Source organism: Lontra canadensis, unplaced genomic scaffold (assembly GCF_010015895.1).
Source record: "Lontra canadensis isolate GAN:19392208 unplaced genomic scaffold, GSC_riverotter_1.0 scaffold92, whole genome shotgun sequence".
Lineage (NCBI taxonomy): Eukaryota > Metazoa > Chordata > Mammalia > Carnivora > Mustelidae > Lontra > Lontra canadensis.
The window spans coordinates 3995647-4018411 of NW_022631086.1; the positions used below are offsets into that span (position 1 = coordinate 3995647).

The following is a 22765-nucleotide window of genomic DNA, read 5'->3' on the forward strand; positions in this document are numbered from 1 at the left end:
ATGTGGCGATGAAATAAATGTATATGTAGAAATAAAGTGAAAATTTTGCACTTTGCACCTATCCAGAGGAAATCAATTTCCAAATATTTTGTTTAGAGTGGGAAACTGTGAAAAGCTCAGAACCCGTTAAAGAGACGGTCCAGACAACTCAGAGCCCAACTCCAGTTGAAAAAGAGACAGTGGTCACAACCCAGGCAGAGGTTTTTCCTCCACCTGTGGCTATGTTACAGGTTAGTGCTGGGTGTTTTGTTATCGTTAATGTGTTGTCTTACATTTCTGTTTTTACTCCTGTATTTACTTTATAAAACTTGAAGGAAGTTGTCCAAAATAGAATAAATTAGTTTTGTCAAATAATTTTGGGGAAAAATTTTTTTAAATGGTGTCGTTTATATGTAAATGTTTATTTATTGTACAAGTATTTATCCATGGTCTGCTGCTATGACATTCACTGTTCGAGGCACCTGGGATAAGGCTACATTAGTGGAAAGAAAACCATGCAAACCCCTGTCCGTATGCAGCTTTTGTTTTCAATAGGGGAGATAGAAAATGTAAAAGAAGTAATTTTGTGAGCTACTGTGGAAGGAAAAGAGACTATGAGGGTTATTAGGAGTGCCTGGATAAATGCTTATGATTGTGAATAAAATGGTCAGAGCAGACTTGAGAATGTGACATTTGGGTGACGACTCAAAGTTGCTGAGGGAATTAACCATGTGGCTACCTGAGGAAGAGCGCTCTAATGCAGAGGGAACAACCAGTGCTAGGGTGGCCCTAGGCCAGGAGTGTATTTGGTGTGTTCCAGGAATAGCAAGTAGGCTAGAAGTGTAGTGAATGAGAGGCAGCTTAGTGGGAAGGAGAATTCTAGAAGGACTTTGGTTTTCACTCTGAGATGGAGCATTATTGGAGGAATTCGAAGAAAGGAGTGACTTGATCTGGCTTTAAAGGTTTTAAAAGATCTGGTATTAAAGGATCGCACTGGCTGCTATTTTGAGAATAGACTAGTGGGCATTAATAAAAGTAGGGAGACCAGTGAAGAGACAGTTGCAGCAATCCAGATGAGAGCTGATGGTGGACTGATACATAGACTGATGGCAGTGGAGAGAATGGGAAATGGTTAGATAATAGGGGTTATGTGATGGTGTGTTGATTTTGTGGCATGATGAGACTTTTGTGAGAAAGAGAAGAGGTAAGGTTTTTGGTTTGAGAAATTGGAAAGATAAAGCTATCCTTACCTGAGAATGGGAAAGACATTTGGGAGTTCAGTTTTGTGTAAGTGACGTTTGGAGTGTTTTTCAGACAATGAAGTTGAATAGACCATTGATAATACGAAATTTAGGAAAGAGGTACACCCATAGTACAAGTAAATATTTAGGAATTATTGTCCCTAGGATGAGTAGAAAATACCTTTGCTAGGAGTAGAAAATAAACTTAGGAGAAGTTCCCACCATTTTAAAACTGTTACATCTTTCCTAATGGTTAGGTTGCATACCATAGCTGGGTATTATAAACTTAGTGGGAGGTGATAGTTTACAATTGATCATGATACTCACTATTCAGGCAGATGCCCATTACTTAATGTCATTTTAATGTAAGATAGATTTCAGTCTCCATGTATACTGTCTGTTGAATAATACTGCCTTGCTTCTACCCCAAGTTAGAGTCAATTATAAGTATGCAAGAAGGAAAATTACAAAATAACTTAATATAATGGTATTTGTTATCTCTCTTAGAAAGAAATAGAAATTGTTTATCTTTAGTTTTTCCAAGATGTAATCATTGCCGATGGATAAAGTGATTATGGACTTTTTATGTTCTATTCATAAAAGATTCCAGTAGCGCCAGCAGTGCCTGCAGTTAGTCTAGTCCCACCAGCATTTCCTGTCTCAATGCCGGTTCCTCCTCCTGGATTCAGTCCAATCCCTCCACCACCTTTTCTGCGAGCGAGTTTCAACCCTTCACAGCCACCTCCTGGTAAGGAATTTTCATCTTTTTATTTTATTTTATTTACTTGAGAGAGGGAAAGAACATGAGCAGTGGGGGTGGGGGCACTGGGAAAGGAGAGAAGCAGACTCCCCACTGATCAGGGAGCCCAACATGGGGCTCGATCCCAGGCCCCTGAGATGTTGGCCTGAGCTGAAGGTGGATGCTTAACTGACTAGACCACCCAGGCACCCCAGAAATTTTCATCTTATGTGTACTCTACTTAGAATATCATTCATTCATTCATTTAGGAAAAAAAACTTTTTAATTTATTTTCCTTAAATAAACCTTACACCCAGTGTGGGGCTTGAACTCATAACCACAAGATCAAGTCACATGTTCTGTCGACTGAGCCAGCCAGGTGCTCCACAATATCATCCAAATTGTTATGTTTCCAGTTTAAGATGCTATAGATCATCAATTCTCAAATCTTAGCATACATAGGGATGACTTGGAGGGCATAGTAAAAGCAAAGTGTGCTGGGCCTGGCCTCCTTTTGCTTCACTAACCTGAGATGGGGCAAGACGGTTTTATTTCTGACAAGTTCCCACGTGATGCAGATGGTTAAAGGACCAGCACCGACAGAGAAAAAAATGGAATCCTGTAAAAGCATTGAAATATTTTTAAAATAATTTAAAATTTATGTTGAATTTTTCTTATCAGAATTCTCTGTGGTTATCACCCATTCATCAGGAAGTATGCATTATATATAGACTGTTCATTCTAAAAATCATAGTTTTCATTTTGACATAAGAAATTATAATCTATCTAAAAATGCTGATTGAATTTGTAATACTTCTTTTGACCTTATAAATTTTTGATAAAAGTTCATTGAGTCAGCATTTCTAGTTTAGAAGCTATAGGTTACTCAACGTACATCAATTAAATATAAATAATAGCTTATATAGCTTAGGGATGGAACTCTTAAATTTTAGACCATGGGAGGTTAGAAGAATGAGGGAGAGGCACAGGGATCAAATGATAGACATTGTTTTTCAAAGCTATATTTATCTTTGTTTGAACTTCATGAACTCTTCACATATTGTAAGAAGAAAAGTACTTTGATTTCTGTAATTTAAGTTCTTACCAGTTGAACGGAATTCCTAAAAGCTGTCAACATTATCTTAGAATGGTTGTAATTTATTTGTCTTACAACAAAATTTTCACATTGTAATTAAATACATAATTTGAAATTGATGCAGAACTTAATTTTATCTTACATGTTAAAGATTGGAAAATTACTCTTGTCAGATACGGAATCAATTAAAATGTGGGATCTGAATTAAAATTTTTCAGAAGATAATTTTTAAGATTAATTTTAGAAAGAGAGCTGGGGGAGGGGCAGAGGGCGTGGGGGAGAAAGACTCAAGGATTCTGCGCATGGAGTGCAAAACTGGATGTGGTGATCTTACAACCTTGAGATCATGATCTGAGCCAGAACCAGGGGTCTGGTGTTTAACTAACTCCACCACCCAGGCACTCTTTCAGAAGATCATTTTTAAAGGATTATTTCAAAAACCATACCACATGGACTTTGTAAAGTCATTGCCTAGCATTCATTTGTTGAATTATCTTTATTTTTCCGTTATTTTTAGCCACTGGTTTGTTGTGGGGGTTTTTTGTTATTTTTCTTCAAAGTTTTATTTGGTGAGGGAGGAGTGAACCCAGGGGAGGGGCAGAGGGAGAGAATGTTCAAGCAGACTCCCTGCAGAGCATGGAGCCTGACATGGGGCTTGGTCTTACAACCCATGAGAACATGACTTGCACCAAGATCAGAAGTCAGGCGCTTAAATGACTGAGCCATGCAGGTGCCCCTCTAGCCACTGGTTTTAAATTAAATTTAATGGTAGTTCTATATCTTAAAAATGCAAGGAAACAGGTTTATAGTTTGATCACTTGACATTTAAAATTATTAAACAGTATTAAATTGAAGGTTTATTTCAGTGCTCAAAAAATAATATAGTAACATCCAAGGTTAATGAAAATATTTTGATCTAGTAGATAGCATATAAATCAAAGAAATACAATAACACATTTTACAGATGACATTATTGCATATAGTGTTATCAACAGCATAACATAGAGTATTTAACTCCCCAAACAATCATTGTCCTAACATACAAAACAAGTTGCCTGGTTCATACTAAACTTTGACTTTATAGCATCATAGAGAGTGTGACAGGACTTAGACACACAAGTAGAAAATAGGACATGATCAAGATAGGGATCTCTGTGCTTCACTTTGCATACTTAGGGTCAAATACAAGGTAGTGTTTATAAAAGTGACTTTTTAAAAGAGATTTATTTATTTTAGAGAGAAGTGTGCGTGTGAGTGTGGGGCAGAAGGAGAGGGTGAGAGAAAAGATTCTTAAGCAGATTCCCTGCTGAGTGTGGAGCCAGATGCAAAGCTTGATCCCTCCACCCAAGAACATGACCCTCAGCCAAAATCAAGAGTCAGCTGCGCAACCAGCTGAGCCATCCAGGCACCCCTAAAAGTGATTTTTTAGATGGAAAATATATTCACAAATTTAAGGTCATAGTAATGGAAGACTTTTTAAGAATGTAGAATTTCATTTATAGCTGTTGAAATCTTTGAGTTGAAAGAAGTAACTCTTCTGCTATTTTATTTTTGGTCTTTTTTTCCCCATGTAGGTTTCATGCCACCTCCAGTTCCACCACCTGTTGTACCACCACCCACCATTCCACCAGTAGTACCAACATGTGAGTTTTCTACTTGGGGAATTTTATTCATGGTAGTGTTAACCTATTAACTCTCATTCTTATGAATTATTACTTTTTTATTATGAAAATTTTAGACAAATATTTTTTTATTAAGTGATTTTGAAAAAATTAACATTATTATAGGACAGTCATTCTGTATTCAGATTTGCTGTGTTGTCTCAAAATGGCATTTACAATTGGTTTTAGTCACAATTCAGAGTCCCCAAAGAGTTGTGTGGTTGGTTTGTATTGTGTATTAAATGTTTTAGTATAGAGCAGTGTTGCTGAAACATCCCTTTCTTTTTTCATCTTTTGTGTCTTTGATTTGTGAAGAAACAGTCACTTCTGTATGTTAGATTCCAAACAATCGATTTGGTTTTTTTCTTTGTGGCATCAGATTTGTTCCTCTGTCCTCTGATTTTTCTGTACAGAGTAAGTTTTTTCGTACCAAAGGTTTGCTTAGAATGTGCTTCAACATTTTTAGCAACAGTGGTGTTAAGATGGATCAGGGCATTCAGTTAACAGAACCTGGTCATTAAAAAAGTTTCCCTTCAAATTTTCGTCTGATGGTTCCATCCGTTGTTCAATATTGCTTTTTAATCTACTTTCCTTTAGTTGCAAAGTGCCAATCTTCTGAATTTTTTTATTTTTCCACATTTCTTACCTAGAATTTTTCTGTTTAAAAAAACCTTTCTCTTGCCAACTAGTAGTATTTAGTTATCTTGAGGTACATTTGTACAGGAGAACCATGGTAGATGCTAAGTTCTTGTCTCTGTTATTTTTCAGCATAATGAGTTTAATTCTATAGGTATTTCCAGTGATACCTGGTAACTGAAGGGGAAGAGGCTTTTTCTTATTTCTCTTCCTCTTTCTTGTCCTTTCTTCTTCATCTCTTTCTCCTTCATTTTCTTTAGGTTTATGGAGTAATAAAGTTTCACTTTAGAGCAGTTGCATTCACTTTTCTTTTTGAAGTTGTTTGTTTTATCTCTAGACAGCAAGACCTTTCATAGTTGCTTCTCTGTCCTTTCAAGATGACTACATCAGTTTTTGGAGAACTTAGTAGCTTTCTGTTCCAGTATTGGTTCAGAGGATTTTATTGTAAGCACAGTGTGTGTAACAGAGATCTTACTTCTTGACAATATAATCCGTGTTTCTTGTAAACTCTTCTCTACTTTCGTGTTCATATGGGATTAGGAGCCTTCTCTTTTGTTATTTTTGGTTCATTAGGAAGAATTCTTTATTCTTCCTAAAAATTAGAAAAGTTCTCAGAAGCCATTTCTGAATTCAGCATTCACAGAGATTCGTAGAATTTACCTCCCAATTATTTCTTTAGTTTATTCATTTTAGAAAATCTGGGATCAGTTGAATGGAGAAAGAGAAATACAGCCATGTGTCAGGTACTCTCCTAGGTGCTTCCACTGTCTTGTTTAATTCTCATAATTCCCATACATGATCTCAGATGGTTTTACTCCTATTTTATAGCTCTGTTATGTGCTAACAGTGTGTCCAGGTAAGTTGGAGTTAAATAGGATAAAACAGTTCTTAAAATTCCCAAGTACATGATGTTACTGTATTGTGACATAACTGAACTAAAAATTCTGATGGTTTAATTGTGATTTTATATTCCTCTGGTTGTTTTTTAACAACTGGGTTTTCTGCTCATTTCTTTAAAATGAAAGGGTTATACTTTTTTATTTGTAGTCTACTTTACCTCTTCTTAATGTGATGGGTTTCTAACCTCATTTGACAAGAAGTAGTGAATGTAAGGATCCTAGTATATTATAATTTCAGGGGATTTGAGTAGATTTGTATTATTGTATGTGTTTTTCAGTCTGCATGAATCATTTCTGTATATTCAGAATTTCATGTACTGACATTTTTGTAAGTTACGATTTTTTTGTATTATTGGAATTTTTGTTGTAAGTCCTGGTCCTTATTTTACCAAGCATTTTTTATGAAACTATTTCCAAAAATTATTGTTTTCCCTTATTTAAAAAAAAAAAAGCTCTCTAAATGTAATTTAGCCTCTTCTGATGACTTGTCATTTTGAGCATCATTTATTATATACTGTGCTAGGTAATAGACGCCAATAAATGAAACAAACTGTAAGAAGTTAGTTTTCATTATAAATAAAATAGAGGTACCAGAAGAGAATTCATGCGTGTCATGGTAACTGAGTAGTCTTACCAGACAATTGGAGAGAGAGGACAGGAAGTCATTAAAACTTTGGCAAGACCATTGTTGGTCATGGTTAATATTTTTAACTTAGCACATGAATTGCTTGCCTAAATTAAATCTGAAATATATTTTCTCCCTCTTTAAACAGCTTTAGTGCAGCCGCCATTATCCATGACTCCAGAAACTGTGAAAGATGTTGGATTTGGTGGTCTTGTTTTACCGGGTGGTTCTGTTGCCAGCAATCTTGCTACTTCCACTCTGCCAGCTGGAAATGTTTTTAATCCTCCAACTAAACAAGGAGAGCCTGAAGAAAAAGTACCTCATCTTATAGACCACCAGATTCCTTCTGGCGAAAATACCAGATCAGGTAAAACAAATAAATTCCCCAGAAATACATAGTTAAATCATAAGCACTGCCTCTCTATATTGGTGTTTAATTCTGAGATGAACTGTAACCACTGCACCAGTATTGCAATGTTGCAGTGTTTAAAAAGAGATCACTATTTCCTAGAATTTGTCCTCAAAAAAAGTTGGCATTCTGTTCAGGATAGCAATAGATTTGGCACCTTTCTTTTTAGACCTGTACCCCCTCTTTTTTGCATCTATTGGGACTGCTTTAATGTGTTGGTATGAAAATACAAGTGCAAGAAATATGTATGCTTAAAGATAAGAATGAAAGATAAGAATGACATATGAATAACTTCTGCCCGATATTCTCCAACTAGGTTTAAATGATAAATATATTTGAAAGTAGCATGTCCTCTTTCATGGCATCACTGTTAGTATATTAAAATTTGTGCTTTAGAAATATCTTTGTTAAAGGTGGAGAATTACTATAATATCTGACATTTTTCCTTAACTTTAAATGTTCCATGTAAAGATTTTTAGGTAACACCCCACTTATGTTTTAATATTTAAATTTTATAATGCATAGTATTAATAATTTTAACTTTTGTTTAATATCTAATGTGTCTTGATTCTTCTGGGATACAAGTCATTGATTAACTCTAGGCTGACTAATTATAGCATTAGTAATTACAAATATAGTTTCCTTTTATACCAGAATGATTTTTTGTGTGTTACTTTTTCTCTTTCTGTTTTAGTGATTCCAAATGATATTCCAAGTAGCCCTGCAATGTTAGGAGGACAGCCACCAAATGTGACAAGCAATTCTGGAATTCTGGGAGTCCAAAGACCAAATGTATCGAGTAATTCTGAAATTATTGGAATCCGACCATCTAATGTTTCTAGTAGTTCTGGGATTATTGGAGCCCAGCCACCAAATATTCTAAATAACTCTGGAATTTTGGGACTACAGCCACCAACTGTGTCAAGTAGTTCTGGACTTTTGGGAGTGCTTCCCCCAAATATCCCTAATAATTCTGGACTTATAGGAGTACAGCCACCAAATGTTCCAAATGCCGCTGGACTTTTAGGAACACAACCACCAGCTGGGCCTCAAAACTTACCCCCTTTAAATCTCTCTAATCAAAGGATGCCTGCAATGCCAATGTTAGACATTCGTCCAGGACTAATACCACAGACACCTGGACCAAGATTCCCTTTAATACAGCCTGGAATTCCACCCCAACGGGGAATCCCTCCCCCATCGGTACTGGATTCACCTCTTCATCCACCACCCCGTGGTCCTTTTCCTCCAGGAGATATTTTTAGTCAGCCAGAAAGACCTTTTCTAGTTCCTGGAAGACAAAGCGTAGACAATGTTACTAATCCAGAAAAAAGGATACCACTTGGGAATGATAACATTCAACAGGAAGGAGATAGAGATTACCGGTTTCCTCCCATTGAAGCCAGGGAAAGCATTAGTAGACCCCCCCCGGTGGATGTTAGGGAAGTTGTTGGACGGCCTATAGATCCAAGAGAAGGTCCTGGAAGGCCTCCATTAGATGGTAGGGATCATTTTGGAAGACCTCCAGTCGATATTAGAGAGAATCTTGTGAGGCCAGGCATAGATCATCTTGGTCGAAGAGACCACTTTGGCTTTAATCCAGAGAAGCCGTGGGGGCATAGAGATTTTGATGAGCGAGAACATCGGGTTCTACCTGTCTATGGTGGTCCAAAAGGCTTACATGAAGAAAGAGGTAGATTTCGGTCTGGAAGCTATCGATTTGATCCTAGAAGTGGTCCTTGGAACAGAGGATTTGGACAAGAAGTTCACAGAGATTTTGATGACCGCAGAAGACCCTGGGAGAGGCAAAGGGATAGGGATGACAGAGATTTTGATTTCTGCAGAGAAATTAATGGAAACCGTCTTGGACGAGATAGAATTCAAAACACCTGGGTCCCCCCTCCTCATCCTCGGGTTTTTGATTTTTTTGAAGGGGCCACTTCTCAACGAAAAGGTGATAACGTGCCTCAGGTTAATGGTGAAAATACTGAGAGACATGCCCAGCCACCACCTTTACCAGTACAGAATGATCCTGAACTTTATGAAAAACTGACATCTTCAAGTGAAATAAACAAGGAGAAGAGTGACACAGTTGCTGATATAGAAAGTGAACCAGTGGTAGAAAGCACAGAAACTGAGGGGACATAATCATCACTCAGTAGGTAAAAGATACCTTTTGTAAAGTTGTCATCTCTCTGTAATAGATTAATGGCTGACTGGACCATAGTTGTTCACTTTTGTCTGCCAGAATTAAGTTAATCTGATGTTCATGTTCACCTTTCTCTTAAAATAATTGTACAACTGACTTGTATAGACATTGTTCTTAATATGAACATGGTAGGTAAACATTTTTTTATTTTTCTGATAAAATATAAATGTTGCCCCCAGATTCTTTTAACTTCAAGGAAATGAATAACAGCTTGTCAGAGACTTCCTATGGAAGAAAGAATTTTTTAGATACTACCATTAGGTTGGATATGGTAATAGATATATTTCAAAATAGCAAGTGGTGGTATATCTTATCCATATCTTTAGGCTGCTGCAGAATTTTAAGGTAATAGACAAAGCTGTGATATTTTATGCAAAGACTGGCTCTAGATATTTGAGGAGCACAATACAGAGATTTTAAAAAGTGATTTTGTAAAATCTACACTATGGTCTCTGTTTCTCCAAAGTAAGTGTTTGTGATTTGTTCCTCATACTGCAGTGAGTAAAAAAGAAAAAAGAAAAAAAAGAAAACAACATAAATATTAAAGTACCTTTCATTGTTGGGTGAATTTTGTTTTTAGATGCCAATAAAACTTACTTGTTTGATAACAGTGTTCTAGGAATTGTATTTTTTTAATCTACAAATTCTTAAAACCCTGGATCATTAGCAGCATGTGCTTAGTAGTTGCAGAAGTTTTTTATTACTCTTAATAACAACAATGAAGAACTGTGTGGTGGAAAAACATGTACTTTGATATAAAAATCATGCAGTCTCATTAGTATGTATGTAATATCTGTATATATTTATTGTGTAAGTCATATGTAGATTTTTCTGTTTCTCTGTGTGTCTTCATGTACATACAGAGAAAAATAGTTAATAGTTAAGATAATAAAATATTCTTCAAAGTCAGATAGAAAATTAGAGAAATTTGGCTAGTTGACAATGCTTGTAGTCAAAACTCTTAGCCTTTATGAAGGTAAAATAAGAATGATTGTAAAGAAATGCATTGGCCGTTTGGCAGTTCTGTTTTAATGTAGTTAGGCATGAAGCCAGAGTTAGCATGGAGCCAAAATTCACATGAATGCTTTCATTGCTTTGTTTCACATTATATTTGCTATTCTGCATAGATAGTGCTAGTACTAAAGTACTTATTGGTCACTTGCCTGAAGTGAATTTCTTAATTGCAAAGAATGTATACAGGTGTTGGTGGATTTAAAAATATTATATATATCAGGAACAAAGCGTCCACCATGTGTTTTGTAGGCTCTGGGTAATAAGATTAGCCTCCAAGGTAAACTGAGTAGCAGAAAAATTGGGGATTGGTTTTCTATTTATTTATTTATTTTTGCTTTTAATTTTCATTTATTTGCTGTTTGTTTTCCTTTGGGTGTTACATATATATACATATATATAAAACCATTGGTGTTTTTTGGTTCCTAATGAAGACTTTTATTTGGTCCTATGAATAGACATTTTTGTTCCCTATGCATTCCCAACTATTCATCTTTTGCTCTGTTTCTCTAAAATTCTTAAGCTACGTTTGTCAAGCCTGCCCAGAGTAATGATAGAACACACCAGCTATTTAAAATTGGATTGCTTTTGCTTACCTCTTGATGATGTAAAGAGCTGTAAGAGCTTTATGGATGGTTCCTGGCCAAAAAATCAAGTCATTTCTTCTTATAGGTTCTGAACAGAAATAGTACGTTATTTGTTTTGTTACATGAAAAAGTGGGTACGAGTGGAAATTGGGTGTTTATTTCTATGGTAATTCAGTCTAGTAATTTGAATCGGTTTCAGTCTTTTCCTTAGGAAAACAGGAAAAACTGTGATGTTGGTACAAAGTATTAATGTTCAGGAATGATTAGCTTTGTCCTTAAGGAGCTTGTATTGACTGGGATTTCAAACTACTTTAGTTGCATTTACCATTATTAAAATTAAGTGACATTCACTTGGATTAAGTAGCAATAAAAATGTAAGACTTTTTAATGACCTTTGATCCCAAGTTTTTTATCACTGTTGGGCCTTCATGTGCAAACTTGAAAACAAAATATATCCAAGTATTGCACTGCTTTGAAGATTCTGGTGGTAAAAGTTAACCTAATCAGCTGTCAGTACTGTAGAATCCCATCTTGGGAGTGTGTGACACTGAAAATAGTTGAAAAAAAATTATGTGTACTTGTTCTCACTTAGTTCTTATTTTGTAGTATAGTATTTAAGTGAAAGGATATTATTCATCCTCATACTGAATTTCCAAAGTTGATATTTACCTTCACCATTTCTTAAAATAATGGAGTGAAGTTAATTCTCTTACTTTAAGTTCTATGCAAGACCGATCATGTTTTTAATGCTTTTGATCCCAGTACAGTCACTAGATTGCTCGCCATTAGAAATATGCAAGGAGTAACCTAACCACTTCAATAAAATTGTTCGACGTGCTGCAGGCAGTATCTCCATTAGCCACCAAATTAATAATGTTTTGATTTGTGATATGTTAGAGAATGATATGACTCTCTGAGATATTCGTATAGTTTTAGTAGATACTACTTTTTAAATTGTTTTTGTCTTTAAACATTTCATTAAACATTGGCTTCTATTTATAGCGTAAATATGCACTTTGATCATTTATATTACAGTTAGAAATTTATTTTATAGCACAGCAATCAGTATTTGTAGCAAAGTATAGGTGGTATGCCAGGTTTATTTCAATACATGAGATGGACAAATGCTTAAAATTGGAAAATGGAATAGTGTAAAATTACTCGCTTTTAAACTCTGAAAATGACCTCATATAACATTTAATTGATAAAATTTGTTCATTATTTAAGCTACTATATTCTTAGTAGAGCTTCTTTTGTCCTGATAATTTAGTTGCTTCGTTAAATTTATTGGCCATTTTCAGACATATAAAAGATTATAGTTTATGGAGATACACATTAAGGTTTTTTTGGGGGGGTCAGTTTTGCTACATTTAAAAAGAAAGAGTTACCTCTTTTAATTTGAAAAAGTATTTTTTTATAAACACCGTAGTTCGTCAGATCTAAGGTACCATTGATTGTGAGAAGCACCATTCAGGAATAAAAAATGTTTCCAGCATGACATGCCAATGATTTTAAGACCCATTCTAATTCAGAAATGTCAAAATGTAAAGTGTCTTAGAATCAAAGAAATACGGTATTCATTATGAATTTTATATACATAATTCCTTATTCAGTGATTTAAAGAACATTTTGGTGTTTTTTGTCATTGTATATATTTTAGACGGGCACAACTTTAAAGAAAAAAAATTTTAATATTCAATTAAAAATAATTTTGCTATACCTTATGTGCCTTTATTATCGTTACTTTATTGGGTGCTATATTAATAAAATGTCTAAGGGCTTTTAACTCTTTCAGCGAAAGAAAACATTAACATTTTTCTCTTTAAATATTTTACATGACGTAGAAGAGGAGAAGCAAGTACCTTTATATTCATTTTTAAGATAGGCAAAATTAAAAACTAAATATTTGTAAATAGTCATAAATACTGCAGTGTGGCAGAGAATTATAAATGTTTCCTTAATTGAGGATGCTGTGGTTTTATATAAAACATCTTTTAAACTATAAGTTTTAGGCACTATAATTTTTGTTTTCCACTTATGAAAGAAAAAAGACTATTACTTTTTAATGGGAGATTTAAAAACTTGCTAAACCTTGGTTTAGCAAAGCTTTCTGGAACTAGAATTCAATTAATGGCCCAGATTGTTTTCATGGGGAGGGATTACTTTAAATAGGGGCATACATATTGAAAGCAATTTTAAATACTCTATGTCTGTGATTCTCAGCCAAGAAATGTATAACAGAATCATCTGTTGGAGCGATTTGAAAATATCGGGAGGTGGGGGAATGTCACCACAGATGAAGACAGAATCCCCTAGGGAAAACACATATTTTTTATACACATGTGCATATATACACACACCACTCCCTGGGTGTATATATATACTTTTTGGATCCTCACATACCACCACTTCAGATAATTTAAAATATGTAAATACTTAATATACCGCGTACTAAGAGTCCTTAAAGAAATTTTTAAGTAAAATACTTTGATGATCCAAAAATTACGTTTAGTGTTTCAATAAAGTGTATATACTTAATTTGTGGCAATTGGTATTGGAGTATGAATAAAAAATAGGGAAGTCATTACCACAGATGTTTTAAACTCATTAAGGCATTTAGCATAAATCTAAAAATGAATTAAAGCAAAGGGATGGAAGGAAGCATATGAGATGGTTTTATAGGGAGTATTTTTGACTCAAGTGAAACTTTGTTATAGGATACCTTAAAGAAAAATTGACTCGGTATCATGGAATTAAATGCTTTGATTATAGAAAGGACCCTTTTGGGACAAAATTGTGAGCATTAAATTTATCAAGGACTAGTAATGTTACTAGTAGGACGATTTAGGTGTGGGTTGCACATCAAAAACTAAAGCAGATCAGTGGTTTATTTTGCATGAGCTTTGCTCAGACATTTTTCTTCTCCTCTGCTTAAATGTCCGCTCTTTCAGGGTGGTCTTCTCATTCTGTATGTACACTTGATTACTCAGACTTGTTCTAGTCACACTGTAGAACGAATATTCTAAGTAATTTGTGAGCCATACATAGTAAGTCAAGGTGTAGAATTGTGCTAACGGGCTAACTTTATATGGTAGAAGTGTTAGGTGCTTCGGTTAGTAGGAAGACCGATAGAGACCTAAGTGGAGGGAGCTCTTACGCAGAGCTCACGAGATGGTAGAGAGTAAACTTGGAACTTGTGACTTTGAGCCCAGGATTAATGAGAACTAGATGAGTTTAAGGAGTCCGTTACATTTTTGTGGCAGTGGCAGATGGGTAGCATTTGGTTGACCTGTGTTGTTTGTCCCTCTCTGACCTCCGTGGGCAGCTATATCACTATTTCGTCTTATTTTTCTGCCTTTCTCAGAATTCTCAAATCCTTCTCGTCATAGCACTCCAGACTCCTTTTTGACTCTTTATTTCAGGCGAGGACTATCAGTTGGACAGAACTTTGTTGAAGGCAGTTTGCTCGCCCTTGGATTAGTGATTTCTAAGGTCATTTTTAACATTTAAACACCTTGAGTCTATGAAACAAATTTTCTTCTCTGTAAAAGACCAGTTGAGGAAGCAGGAAGAGCAAAGGGAAAGTCTAACAACATTGGAGCTTTAAGAGAGACCACAGATTTCATTATCATTAGGTTTTCAGAACTATCTTTAACATTTGCTGGATATATCTTGAGACACGTTACTATTTGTCCAATCTTAATAACTAATGTGCAGGGTTACACTTTTTAAATTACTGATAATAATATTAGCTAATATTTAATAACATGTACTATGTGACAAGAACTGGAGTAATTTTATTATCTGTATAAGCCTCATGACAGTCTTGTAGTATTACTTTTTTAATACTTATTTTACTAATGAGAAACCTGTCACAGATTTAAGCCACTTCCCAAGGTCACACAGCTTATAAATATTTGAGAAAAAGATTGAAACCCAGGTTTAATACTTTGAAAAATTCGTGTGTACTACCTACATGGCAGCGGCTCACAAGCTATTAATTCCTCTTCTTTTTAAAAGGCAAATAAATTTGTGCAGAGAAACATAACTTGAACAGCCAGTCTTATCCTTGTAGGGTGAGGCTGCATGTAAACGCTAAACTGAACTTGTGTTTTCACTATTATAAGAGTATATGGGGCTATTTTCTTTTCCTATAACTAAACAATCAGCTTCATTTTCTTAGATTCTGTTTTTCAGGATTTAGGTTTTTCTTAAGGTTATACCATGATAATCATTGTTAACTTTCCTAATAACACGCTATTTTGGAGGCAGGTTTGCATTGATACTAAATAAGTTTTGTTTTTGATTACAGCTTTCCCCACAAATAAAATATCAAAACTTTTTATTTTTTATAATGTTTTCATACATGTAAAGCAGAGCCAGTGATTGCTTGCAGATTTGTATTTTAGGTTGTGGCTTTGGCAGCTCTTTTCTAAAATTTGGCATTTATACACTGTATGTATTAGCCCAAACTCAGCACTCAGTTTTCTTGTGTATAAAACTCCCACATTAGGAATATTCCATGGCTTGAATGAAGTTAAATGTGCAAAATTGTTTTTACACATAGTAAGCACTCAGTGTTAGTCTTTATTTACCCCTTGAATTCAAGTAGTTTTGAGAGCCTAGCTCTGTTGTCTCTGGTGGCAGTGGATAATTTGCAGTGATTTTACTTTACTTGGCCATGTAATCTGATTCTAGGTTTTCTTTCTCTTCAAAGTCTTCTGTTCATATCATTAAACTTAGGTTCATATAAGGTTTAATCCATAGCATGTCATGGTGCTGGCCTCAGATGACTCTTAAACATTGTGGCCATATTATTGGCTAATTCACATGTCAGGAGAACATGCTTATTATATTGTGAGTTATACTTCCAATTTCTACTAATCTTGTCAAAGGTAATTATTATTTTGCTTATGTTGTATGAAATAAAAAATTACTGTATTTGAACAATGACTTTTTAATAACAGGAGTCTTGTGTTTATTACTGAACTTGGGTCAGTTTGTGTATTAATAAGAATATTAATAAGTCAGAAGACTTGTTTTGAATGAAATTAACCTTTGAAAGTATAAAGGATAAACTATTGTTTAAGAATTGATCTTTCTATGGTAATTGAAATTACCTTGAACCTTTTTAAGAAGGAGAGGGTAGCATTTACCGTATCAAGAAGTTCTGAAAAGGATGACATCTTAGATATTGTGGTCTTACCCAGGATAAGGATTTAGAGATTTCTAAGTAGTTGAACCATCAGGACTTAATTTAGGACAGTGTTTTTGATAAATTTACTTAATGATATTTTAATTATAACTCTCTGTTTTTATCATACTATTTTCCGAGTTGTTAGCCAAATGACCACAGATTAAAATGCATTCTCATTACAGGGAGAGAAGGGCTTGGGGTGGTGAGACTTAACATTTTTGACTTCTGTGTTGTGGACATTGTACATAATTTATATTCAGAAACATACTGTTTGGTAGGATTTGTTCCCTCTTTTTATTATAAATGAAGAAGCAGACTCAAGTCCATGGTTACACAGGTTTTATTTGCACAGGTGTTTGACCTCAGGTTTTGCTGACTCTGAAGCTATGCTTTACTTTAAAAGATGCTGTTTTGGAAAGATAGATTTTAGTTCATGATTGGTGTAATTAGTGTCCTGCTGTAACAACATTACTGAAAATCATGGGGCTTAGAACAGCAGAAACTTAACCTCTCACAGTTCCAGAGGCTAGAAGTCCAAATCAGGGTGTCGGCAGAATCATGCTGTCTCTCTCAAGGCTCTAGAGGAGAATCCTTCTTTTCCTCTTCCAAATTTTTGGCAGTTCTCAGCAGTCCTTGGTCTTCTTGACTTGTAGGTGCATCACTTCAGTCTCTGCCTCTATTGTCAAATGATGAGTGGTCTCCCATCATGTGTCTTCATATCATCTCTCTGTGTGTGTCTCAATTTTCCTCTTAAAGGGACATCAGTTATATTGGACTAGGAACCCACCCTACTTCCCGTATGTCTTCTTAACTAATATGTCTGCAGTGACCCTATTTCCAAATAAGGTCACATTCTGAGGTACTGGGAGTTAGGACTTCAACATGTATTTTTGGAGGACACAATTCATACAACAGCCTATGACTGAATTCTGTAACTATTTAAGATCTAAATAAACCTTGGAAATTTTAGAATACACACAATAGGAAAGGTAGTCACATTTTAGAGTGAGAAAGTCTTTATAGAATTCTTTATAGAATCTTTATAGATAGAATTCTACATAGAATTCCACTTTTAAATTATTTGGTTGTTATAAAAGTCATATTTAAATCCCTAATACAGGTATTGCAAGCCATTAAACACAGCACTGCCTAGCTTTTTAGATGAATTTGTAATGCCTGTAATATAAAAGTTAATTTCTTTAGTAATATTGAACTAAAAGAATTTGCAAAGAAAATCCAATACTGTTAGATAGCAAAGAATCTACTTAGTGCAAATTATCCTTGCATTAAAGAAATTGACTTTAAAAATTGGAGATTTTTTAAAAACTTTATTATATACAGCTACCCTGAAAATTGCTGTTTCTTCCATTTCACTTTTACTGTTTGTATCTTTTTAAAAATAGTATTAGCATTTTCTGCTTTGTGTACTCATTAACATTTTCCCTTAAGGGATATGACTGTCACTTTGCCATTTCAGTGAGTTTTTTAGAGATTAGGTTTTTATTTGCTAAATAAATGACCAGTTTGTTCACTATTTTTATTTATGTAGTATTACAACCTTAATACATTTCTCTATTTTTTTCATAGAATTAGCCAGCAGACTTTGTATTTGATCATGTAAAATCAACTTTGTATTGACTGAACTCCAAATCGTAGGAATATATAGATCCTTACCAAATAGATGTCTTAACAAAGGCCCCTGTAACTTTACAGAAATTTGGACAGTTCTCTTGATTTTTGTTTGAAGAACACCAAAACACTTAAAACACTGCCTGGTATGTCATACTACATAGGTGTTCACTGTTGTAATTGTCAGTAACGGCCAATGGAGACTTTGGGACATGTGTCAGTTGCAAGTAAGAGACTTTTTGTACAGATATGGATATTCAAAATGGGGGAGGAGAGGATAGGACAGGGAATGGAGTTTGTGTGGTTTTGGAGCTTTATAGGCTTTTTTTTTTTTTTTTTTAAACTCTCCTCCACCTGTATTTGTCTGATGCATTAGGCTAGTGGCGAGTGTGCTGCTGTCCCAAGTGGCTTGCATGTCGTGGCGAGAAGGCTGTGATCTTGTTTCAGGAAGAACAATTAGAAAGCTTCCTACCTTTGGTTCATTGTTTAAATATGTCCAGATAGTAATAATTTAGTGGTTAAAAATAGTATTCCTGATTTTTTTTAATTCAATAAAGTAGGAATTCACATTTTAAGAGTAGATTTTTTTCCATGGGACTTGAGAAATGCTGACTTGTTTGAAATGGAAAAAAAAAAATCTACACTTTTCCCCATGAATATATTCATGCTAAAAAATGTTGTTAATCACTGAAAATAAAACTAAATACTTCCTTAAATTGTGTCTGCCTCAATCCATTGTATGGGAAACCACATTTAGAAAAACAATTTTCAAATTTGTTATTATGTCTCCCTATATGACAGAACTTGAAAACATTTTATCCCAAATTAAGTCTGTCAAATAAAATTTGAGATGCAGGAGATTACCTATTTGGGGAGAGAAGTAAAATTATTTAACTATTGCCAATTCTGGAACCTCCAGTCACCCATAGTAGCCAATTTAAGAAGATACAGTAAGGATCTTGCTTCCATTGGCAATCACAAAATGCCACAGTAACTATGATTATCTGTTCTTTCAAATGTGAAACAGTAATTTTTTAAATTAGAGCTTTAAAAAATAACAGCTAGACTCTTTAGGGGATAATGTAAAATTTAATTGTTACCTTGATATAGAAAGCTGATTTTGGAATGGGGCAATCCCTTAGAATGTCACAGCTCTGATCTTTCTTTGCCACCTTGGTTATTTTATTTGTGGGACCAAAGCTATGATGTAGGACTTGACATGGAAGGATCTAAGTACATAATATACCTGCCCCTAAAATCACAATGCAGAGTCTTTGTTTTATTGAAGCTGTGTATTTGAACTTTTCTTCATGATACGACTTTTATACTATGGGCAGGTGAAAGCAGTAGTTCACATTTTAATGAGTTGGAGGCTAAGGTTAATTTCTAAATTAGTATTAGTTTTCAGAGGGTGAAAAAACCGCTTCCCTCACTCCAAAAGCAATTCCATTTACCTGAGAGTAAAAGTAGGGAATCTGGAAGTGGTCATGCATGAAGGAAAAATGTTGATGGAGGGTTCACTGAGAAACTAAAGGCACTAGCATTTAGATCTCATGAGCCTCTAGCTATCTAAAGGTTATAGACAAGGTTATGGCCTTGACTCTTTCTAAACCACTAAACATCAGATGGAAAGGATTTTTAAGAGTTATAGGAATAGTGTAACCAGATCCTGAAAACCGTCGTGATAATCTGGGTTCAGAGAATTAAATGAGGCTGATAATTTGTGATTAGCCATTAAGTCCTTTGAGGTATAATTTTGTTTTTCCAAAGGAATACTTTGCTACTTTTCCCTCCATTCTTGGCAGTTTAGATAGCTCTCCATTTCTTTCTGTACCTCTAAGTGTCTTTTTGTCTGATGGGAAAAGAGATTATAGAGCAGTGTCTTTTGTTGGGTTTGTCATCAACTATTCTACTCAGGCACCTTAAATAGAGCCCTTACTCAGGCAGGACTTTTTTTCATAAATATTTGTGTTGTTCAGTGAGTAGTCTGACTTTACTTTTGTTTCTCTCTTGGCTATTTACCTTTTTAATTTGATATTTCGAATCGTTTCTAACCTCATACAGCTCGTAATTGGAAATACATCATGTGTGTATGCACTTATGTATTGGACACACACACACACACACACACACACATATATATCTTCTCAGAGAACCTTCAGCAAATGTAGTTTTTCTTTTGATCTTTTGTGACAGCATTTGACTGTTCTCTCAGGAATCAACTTTTTAAGATTTTTTATTTATTTGACACAGGGAGCGAGACAGAGAGGGAGAGTGAGCAAGCACAAGCAGGGGGAATGGTAGGCAGGGGAGAAGCAGACTCCCTGCTCAATGTGGGACTCCATTCCAGGATCCTGGGATCATGACCTGAGCCGAAGGCCAGTGTTTAACTGACTGAGCCCCACAGGCGTCCCAGGAATCAGACAACTTAAAACCATCTTTTCTTTCTCTGCTTTGAGTCACATCTGTTTACCAAACTTGTGTTTCTTTAGGAATTAGATCTTTGATGCCTGATGTTTTCTTATCAGGGCCTACTCAGTCTTCCTTAGACATATGACTTCTTTAAATTCTCCAGTAACCAGGAACTAATACTAAATGTATACTCAGTACTAAATAAATTCTCAGAATGAGAGCAAGCAACAGAGCCACCTATATAGTTTTTAAAGCAATAGTATTAGGGCACCTGGCTGGCTCAGTTGGGTGAGCATGTGACTCTTGATCTTGGGGTCGTCACTTTGAGCCCCATTGTTGGGTGTAGAGATTACTTAAAAAAAAAACAAAAAACAATAGTATTTCTGACAGCTTGACAGCTGGCTAAAAAACAACAAAAAAAAGTATTAGCACTAAATCATTTCTGATTCATCTTCTGATTTATTACAGCCTAAAAGTACTCATTTACTACCAGTGCTCTTAATGTCATCAGTATTATGATTCACCTTGTGAATTTGCTTCAGCTGCTTTCTTGGACCAGGTGAGTCCCAAGCTGCCAAAAGTCAGTTAAGGCTGAGTGGGACTTGAGGGAGGAGCCAGAGGTGTGAGTGGTGAGAGTGCAGTAGGGAGGGCAGGTGGGTGGCCCTGCTGGCCTTTGACCAGATGCTTTCTGTTCAAGTTCAGAGACCTTTGTTCTGTTTTCTCTTTTTCTCTTTTTATGGGCGTACTCTTGACGGTTCTAATTTATGAACCACTATTCTAATCTTCTTATCAAATTGATAAATTCAAAGTGAAGTACTTTATTTCATTGAGCCAAAGTGCCTAGGATTGATTCATGGGAATAAAGATAGCATGTTTGGCTCATCATGCGCTAAGAGTACATCTTCGAAATGTCAAGCAGTAGACCTCTTGGGATGATGATCAAACAAACAAACAAAAAGGCAGACATTTATCTGGTTTTGGAATTTAGCCCAGGAAAGAAAACCCCTCAGGTACTTCTGCTCAGACAGCCTGATGTGCACTCTTGAGCCCTCTAGTAAATGAGAATTAGTAGCATTCCCAATGCCTCTGTGCCACCGTAATTACTCCTACAGCCTTCTGCTTGCTAAGCATAATATAATCTGGAATTTACTTCTGTAACAGAATTGCTAAAGCCTTAGCACCATTGCTTCCAGTTTTCTCATATCTTTTTGATCTTACAGCTTTCATCTGTAATTAAAAATCTTTGAAGTCATAGGAGAGGGACTCACATATTTTAGGATGCCTTTTTAACTATAACTTGCACAATAGAAAGAACCTGGAGCCTAAGAAGAGTTAACATTGTAATACCCATAGTAATGGAATTTGTTATCTTCTTGTACCACATTACTCTAGTTTTTTGTCTGTTTTCTGTCTAGAGCAAGGTAAAAAATGCAGAGGGTGTACCAACATTTCCCTCCCCCTGAGAGACACATATACTTTTACCACAACTATGACAGATACGTAATTAAACTATCCCAGACTCTGGCTAAGGCCCAGATTTTCCACATTTCTCCAGACAGCCAGTTAACATTAGACCTGAGACCTCTTCATCCTGGTCCTGAAGGATTTGACCATTTAAAATTGTATGCCTTTCTTAAGCAGTGGTTCTAATGTCTTCCTCTCACTTGGCAGTGTACAGTTTTTCACTTCTTAAGGTGATATTCTGTGTTATTTTACACGAACACTGGGGATATTTCCGTCTCTGCCTTCACTGGCCTTGAGATGCAGTCTCATTTTGCATAAGTTAGTAAATTAAATGTTTTCTTGTGAATTCTTAAAGTATTTTTAAAACAAAAGCAGGAGTAAGATAAAATTACTTATTAGCTTTTAATTTTACAGATGTCATAATGCCCTAATTATATTTTGGCCTTATTTGAACTCTTGATAGGAAAGAGAATCCTCAGTGGAAATGTTAAATGGAATAATTCTGTCTTTTGCCATTTGATTTAGGTTGACTTGAACCTTGTCAGTAAAACTGTTTTCAGTTGTTACTAGAAACAGGCTAAGACTTGACCTTTGAACCCAGTTAATTTTTGTTTCAGATACTAAGTTTTATTTTTAAAAAATGTTAAGGGGACAGTTATTTATTATATTAGAGGAAGAGGTTTTATAAGGAAACCGAATTGAAAAGAACTCAGAATGGAATTGGCATTCGTATATTGAATTATTTCCCAGAGAAAGAAAGTAAAGCTAGTGAGAGTCCAGTACAAAGATTGTTTTAAGAAAGGAGCAGGAATTATTTAGTACCTCGCTAACCCACGTTTCTTTCTGAAATGAAAAGGTGAAATTTTACATCAAGCTTTCATGTTATGTAATCCAAATATGTTAGAATAAAATATTTTAAAATTATGGGTGATCATGGAAATCAGTGCATATGGCCTTGTTGACTTTTTAAT

The 22765-nt window shown here is 35.1% G+C and overlaps 1 protein-coding gene across 7 annotated transcripts in view; it reads left to right on the top strand.

Moving 5' to 3' along the window:
- The window catches only part of SCAF8 (SR-related CTD associated factor 8), a 220414-nt gene that overhangs the window by 75764 nt on the left and 121885 nt on the right, over window positions 1–22765 (top strand). For 5 of the 7 annotated variants that reach the window (XM_032836416.1, XM_032836411.1, XM_032836413.1 and 2 more), the window contains 5 exons: window positions 97–230; window positions 1824–1968; window positions 4630–4698; window positions 7025–7243; window positions 7980–10102. In XM_032836416.1, the coding sequence (XP_032692307.1) occupies window positions 97–230; window positions 1824–1968; window positions 4630–4698; window positions 7025–7243; window positions 7980–9433 (2021 nt within the window). In that variant the 3' untranslated portion in view covers window positions 9434–10102. Of the gene's footprint in view, window positions 1–96; window positions 231–1823; window positions 1969–4629; window positions 4699–7024; window positions 7244–7979; window positions 10103–22765 lie in introns of those variants that run through there. The other 2 variants (XR_004380172.1, XM_032836412.1) reach the window with 1 other exon arrangement.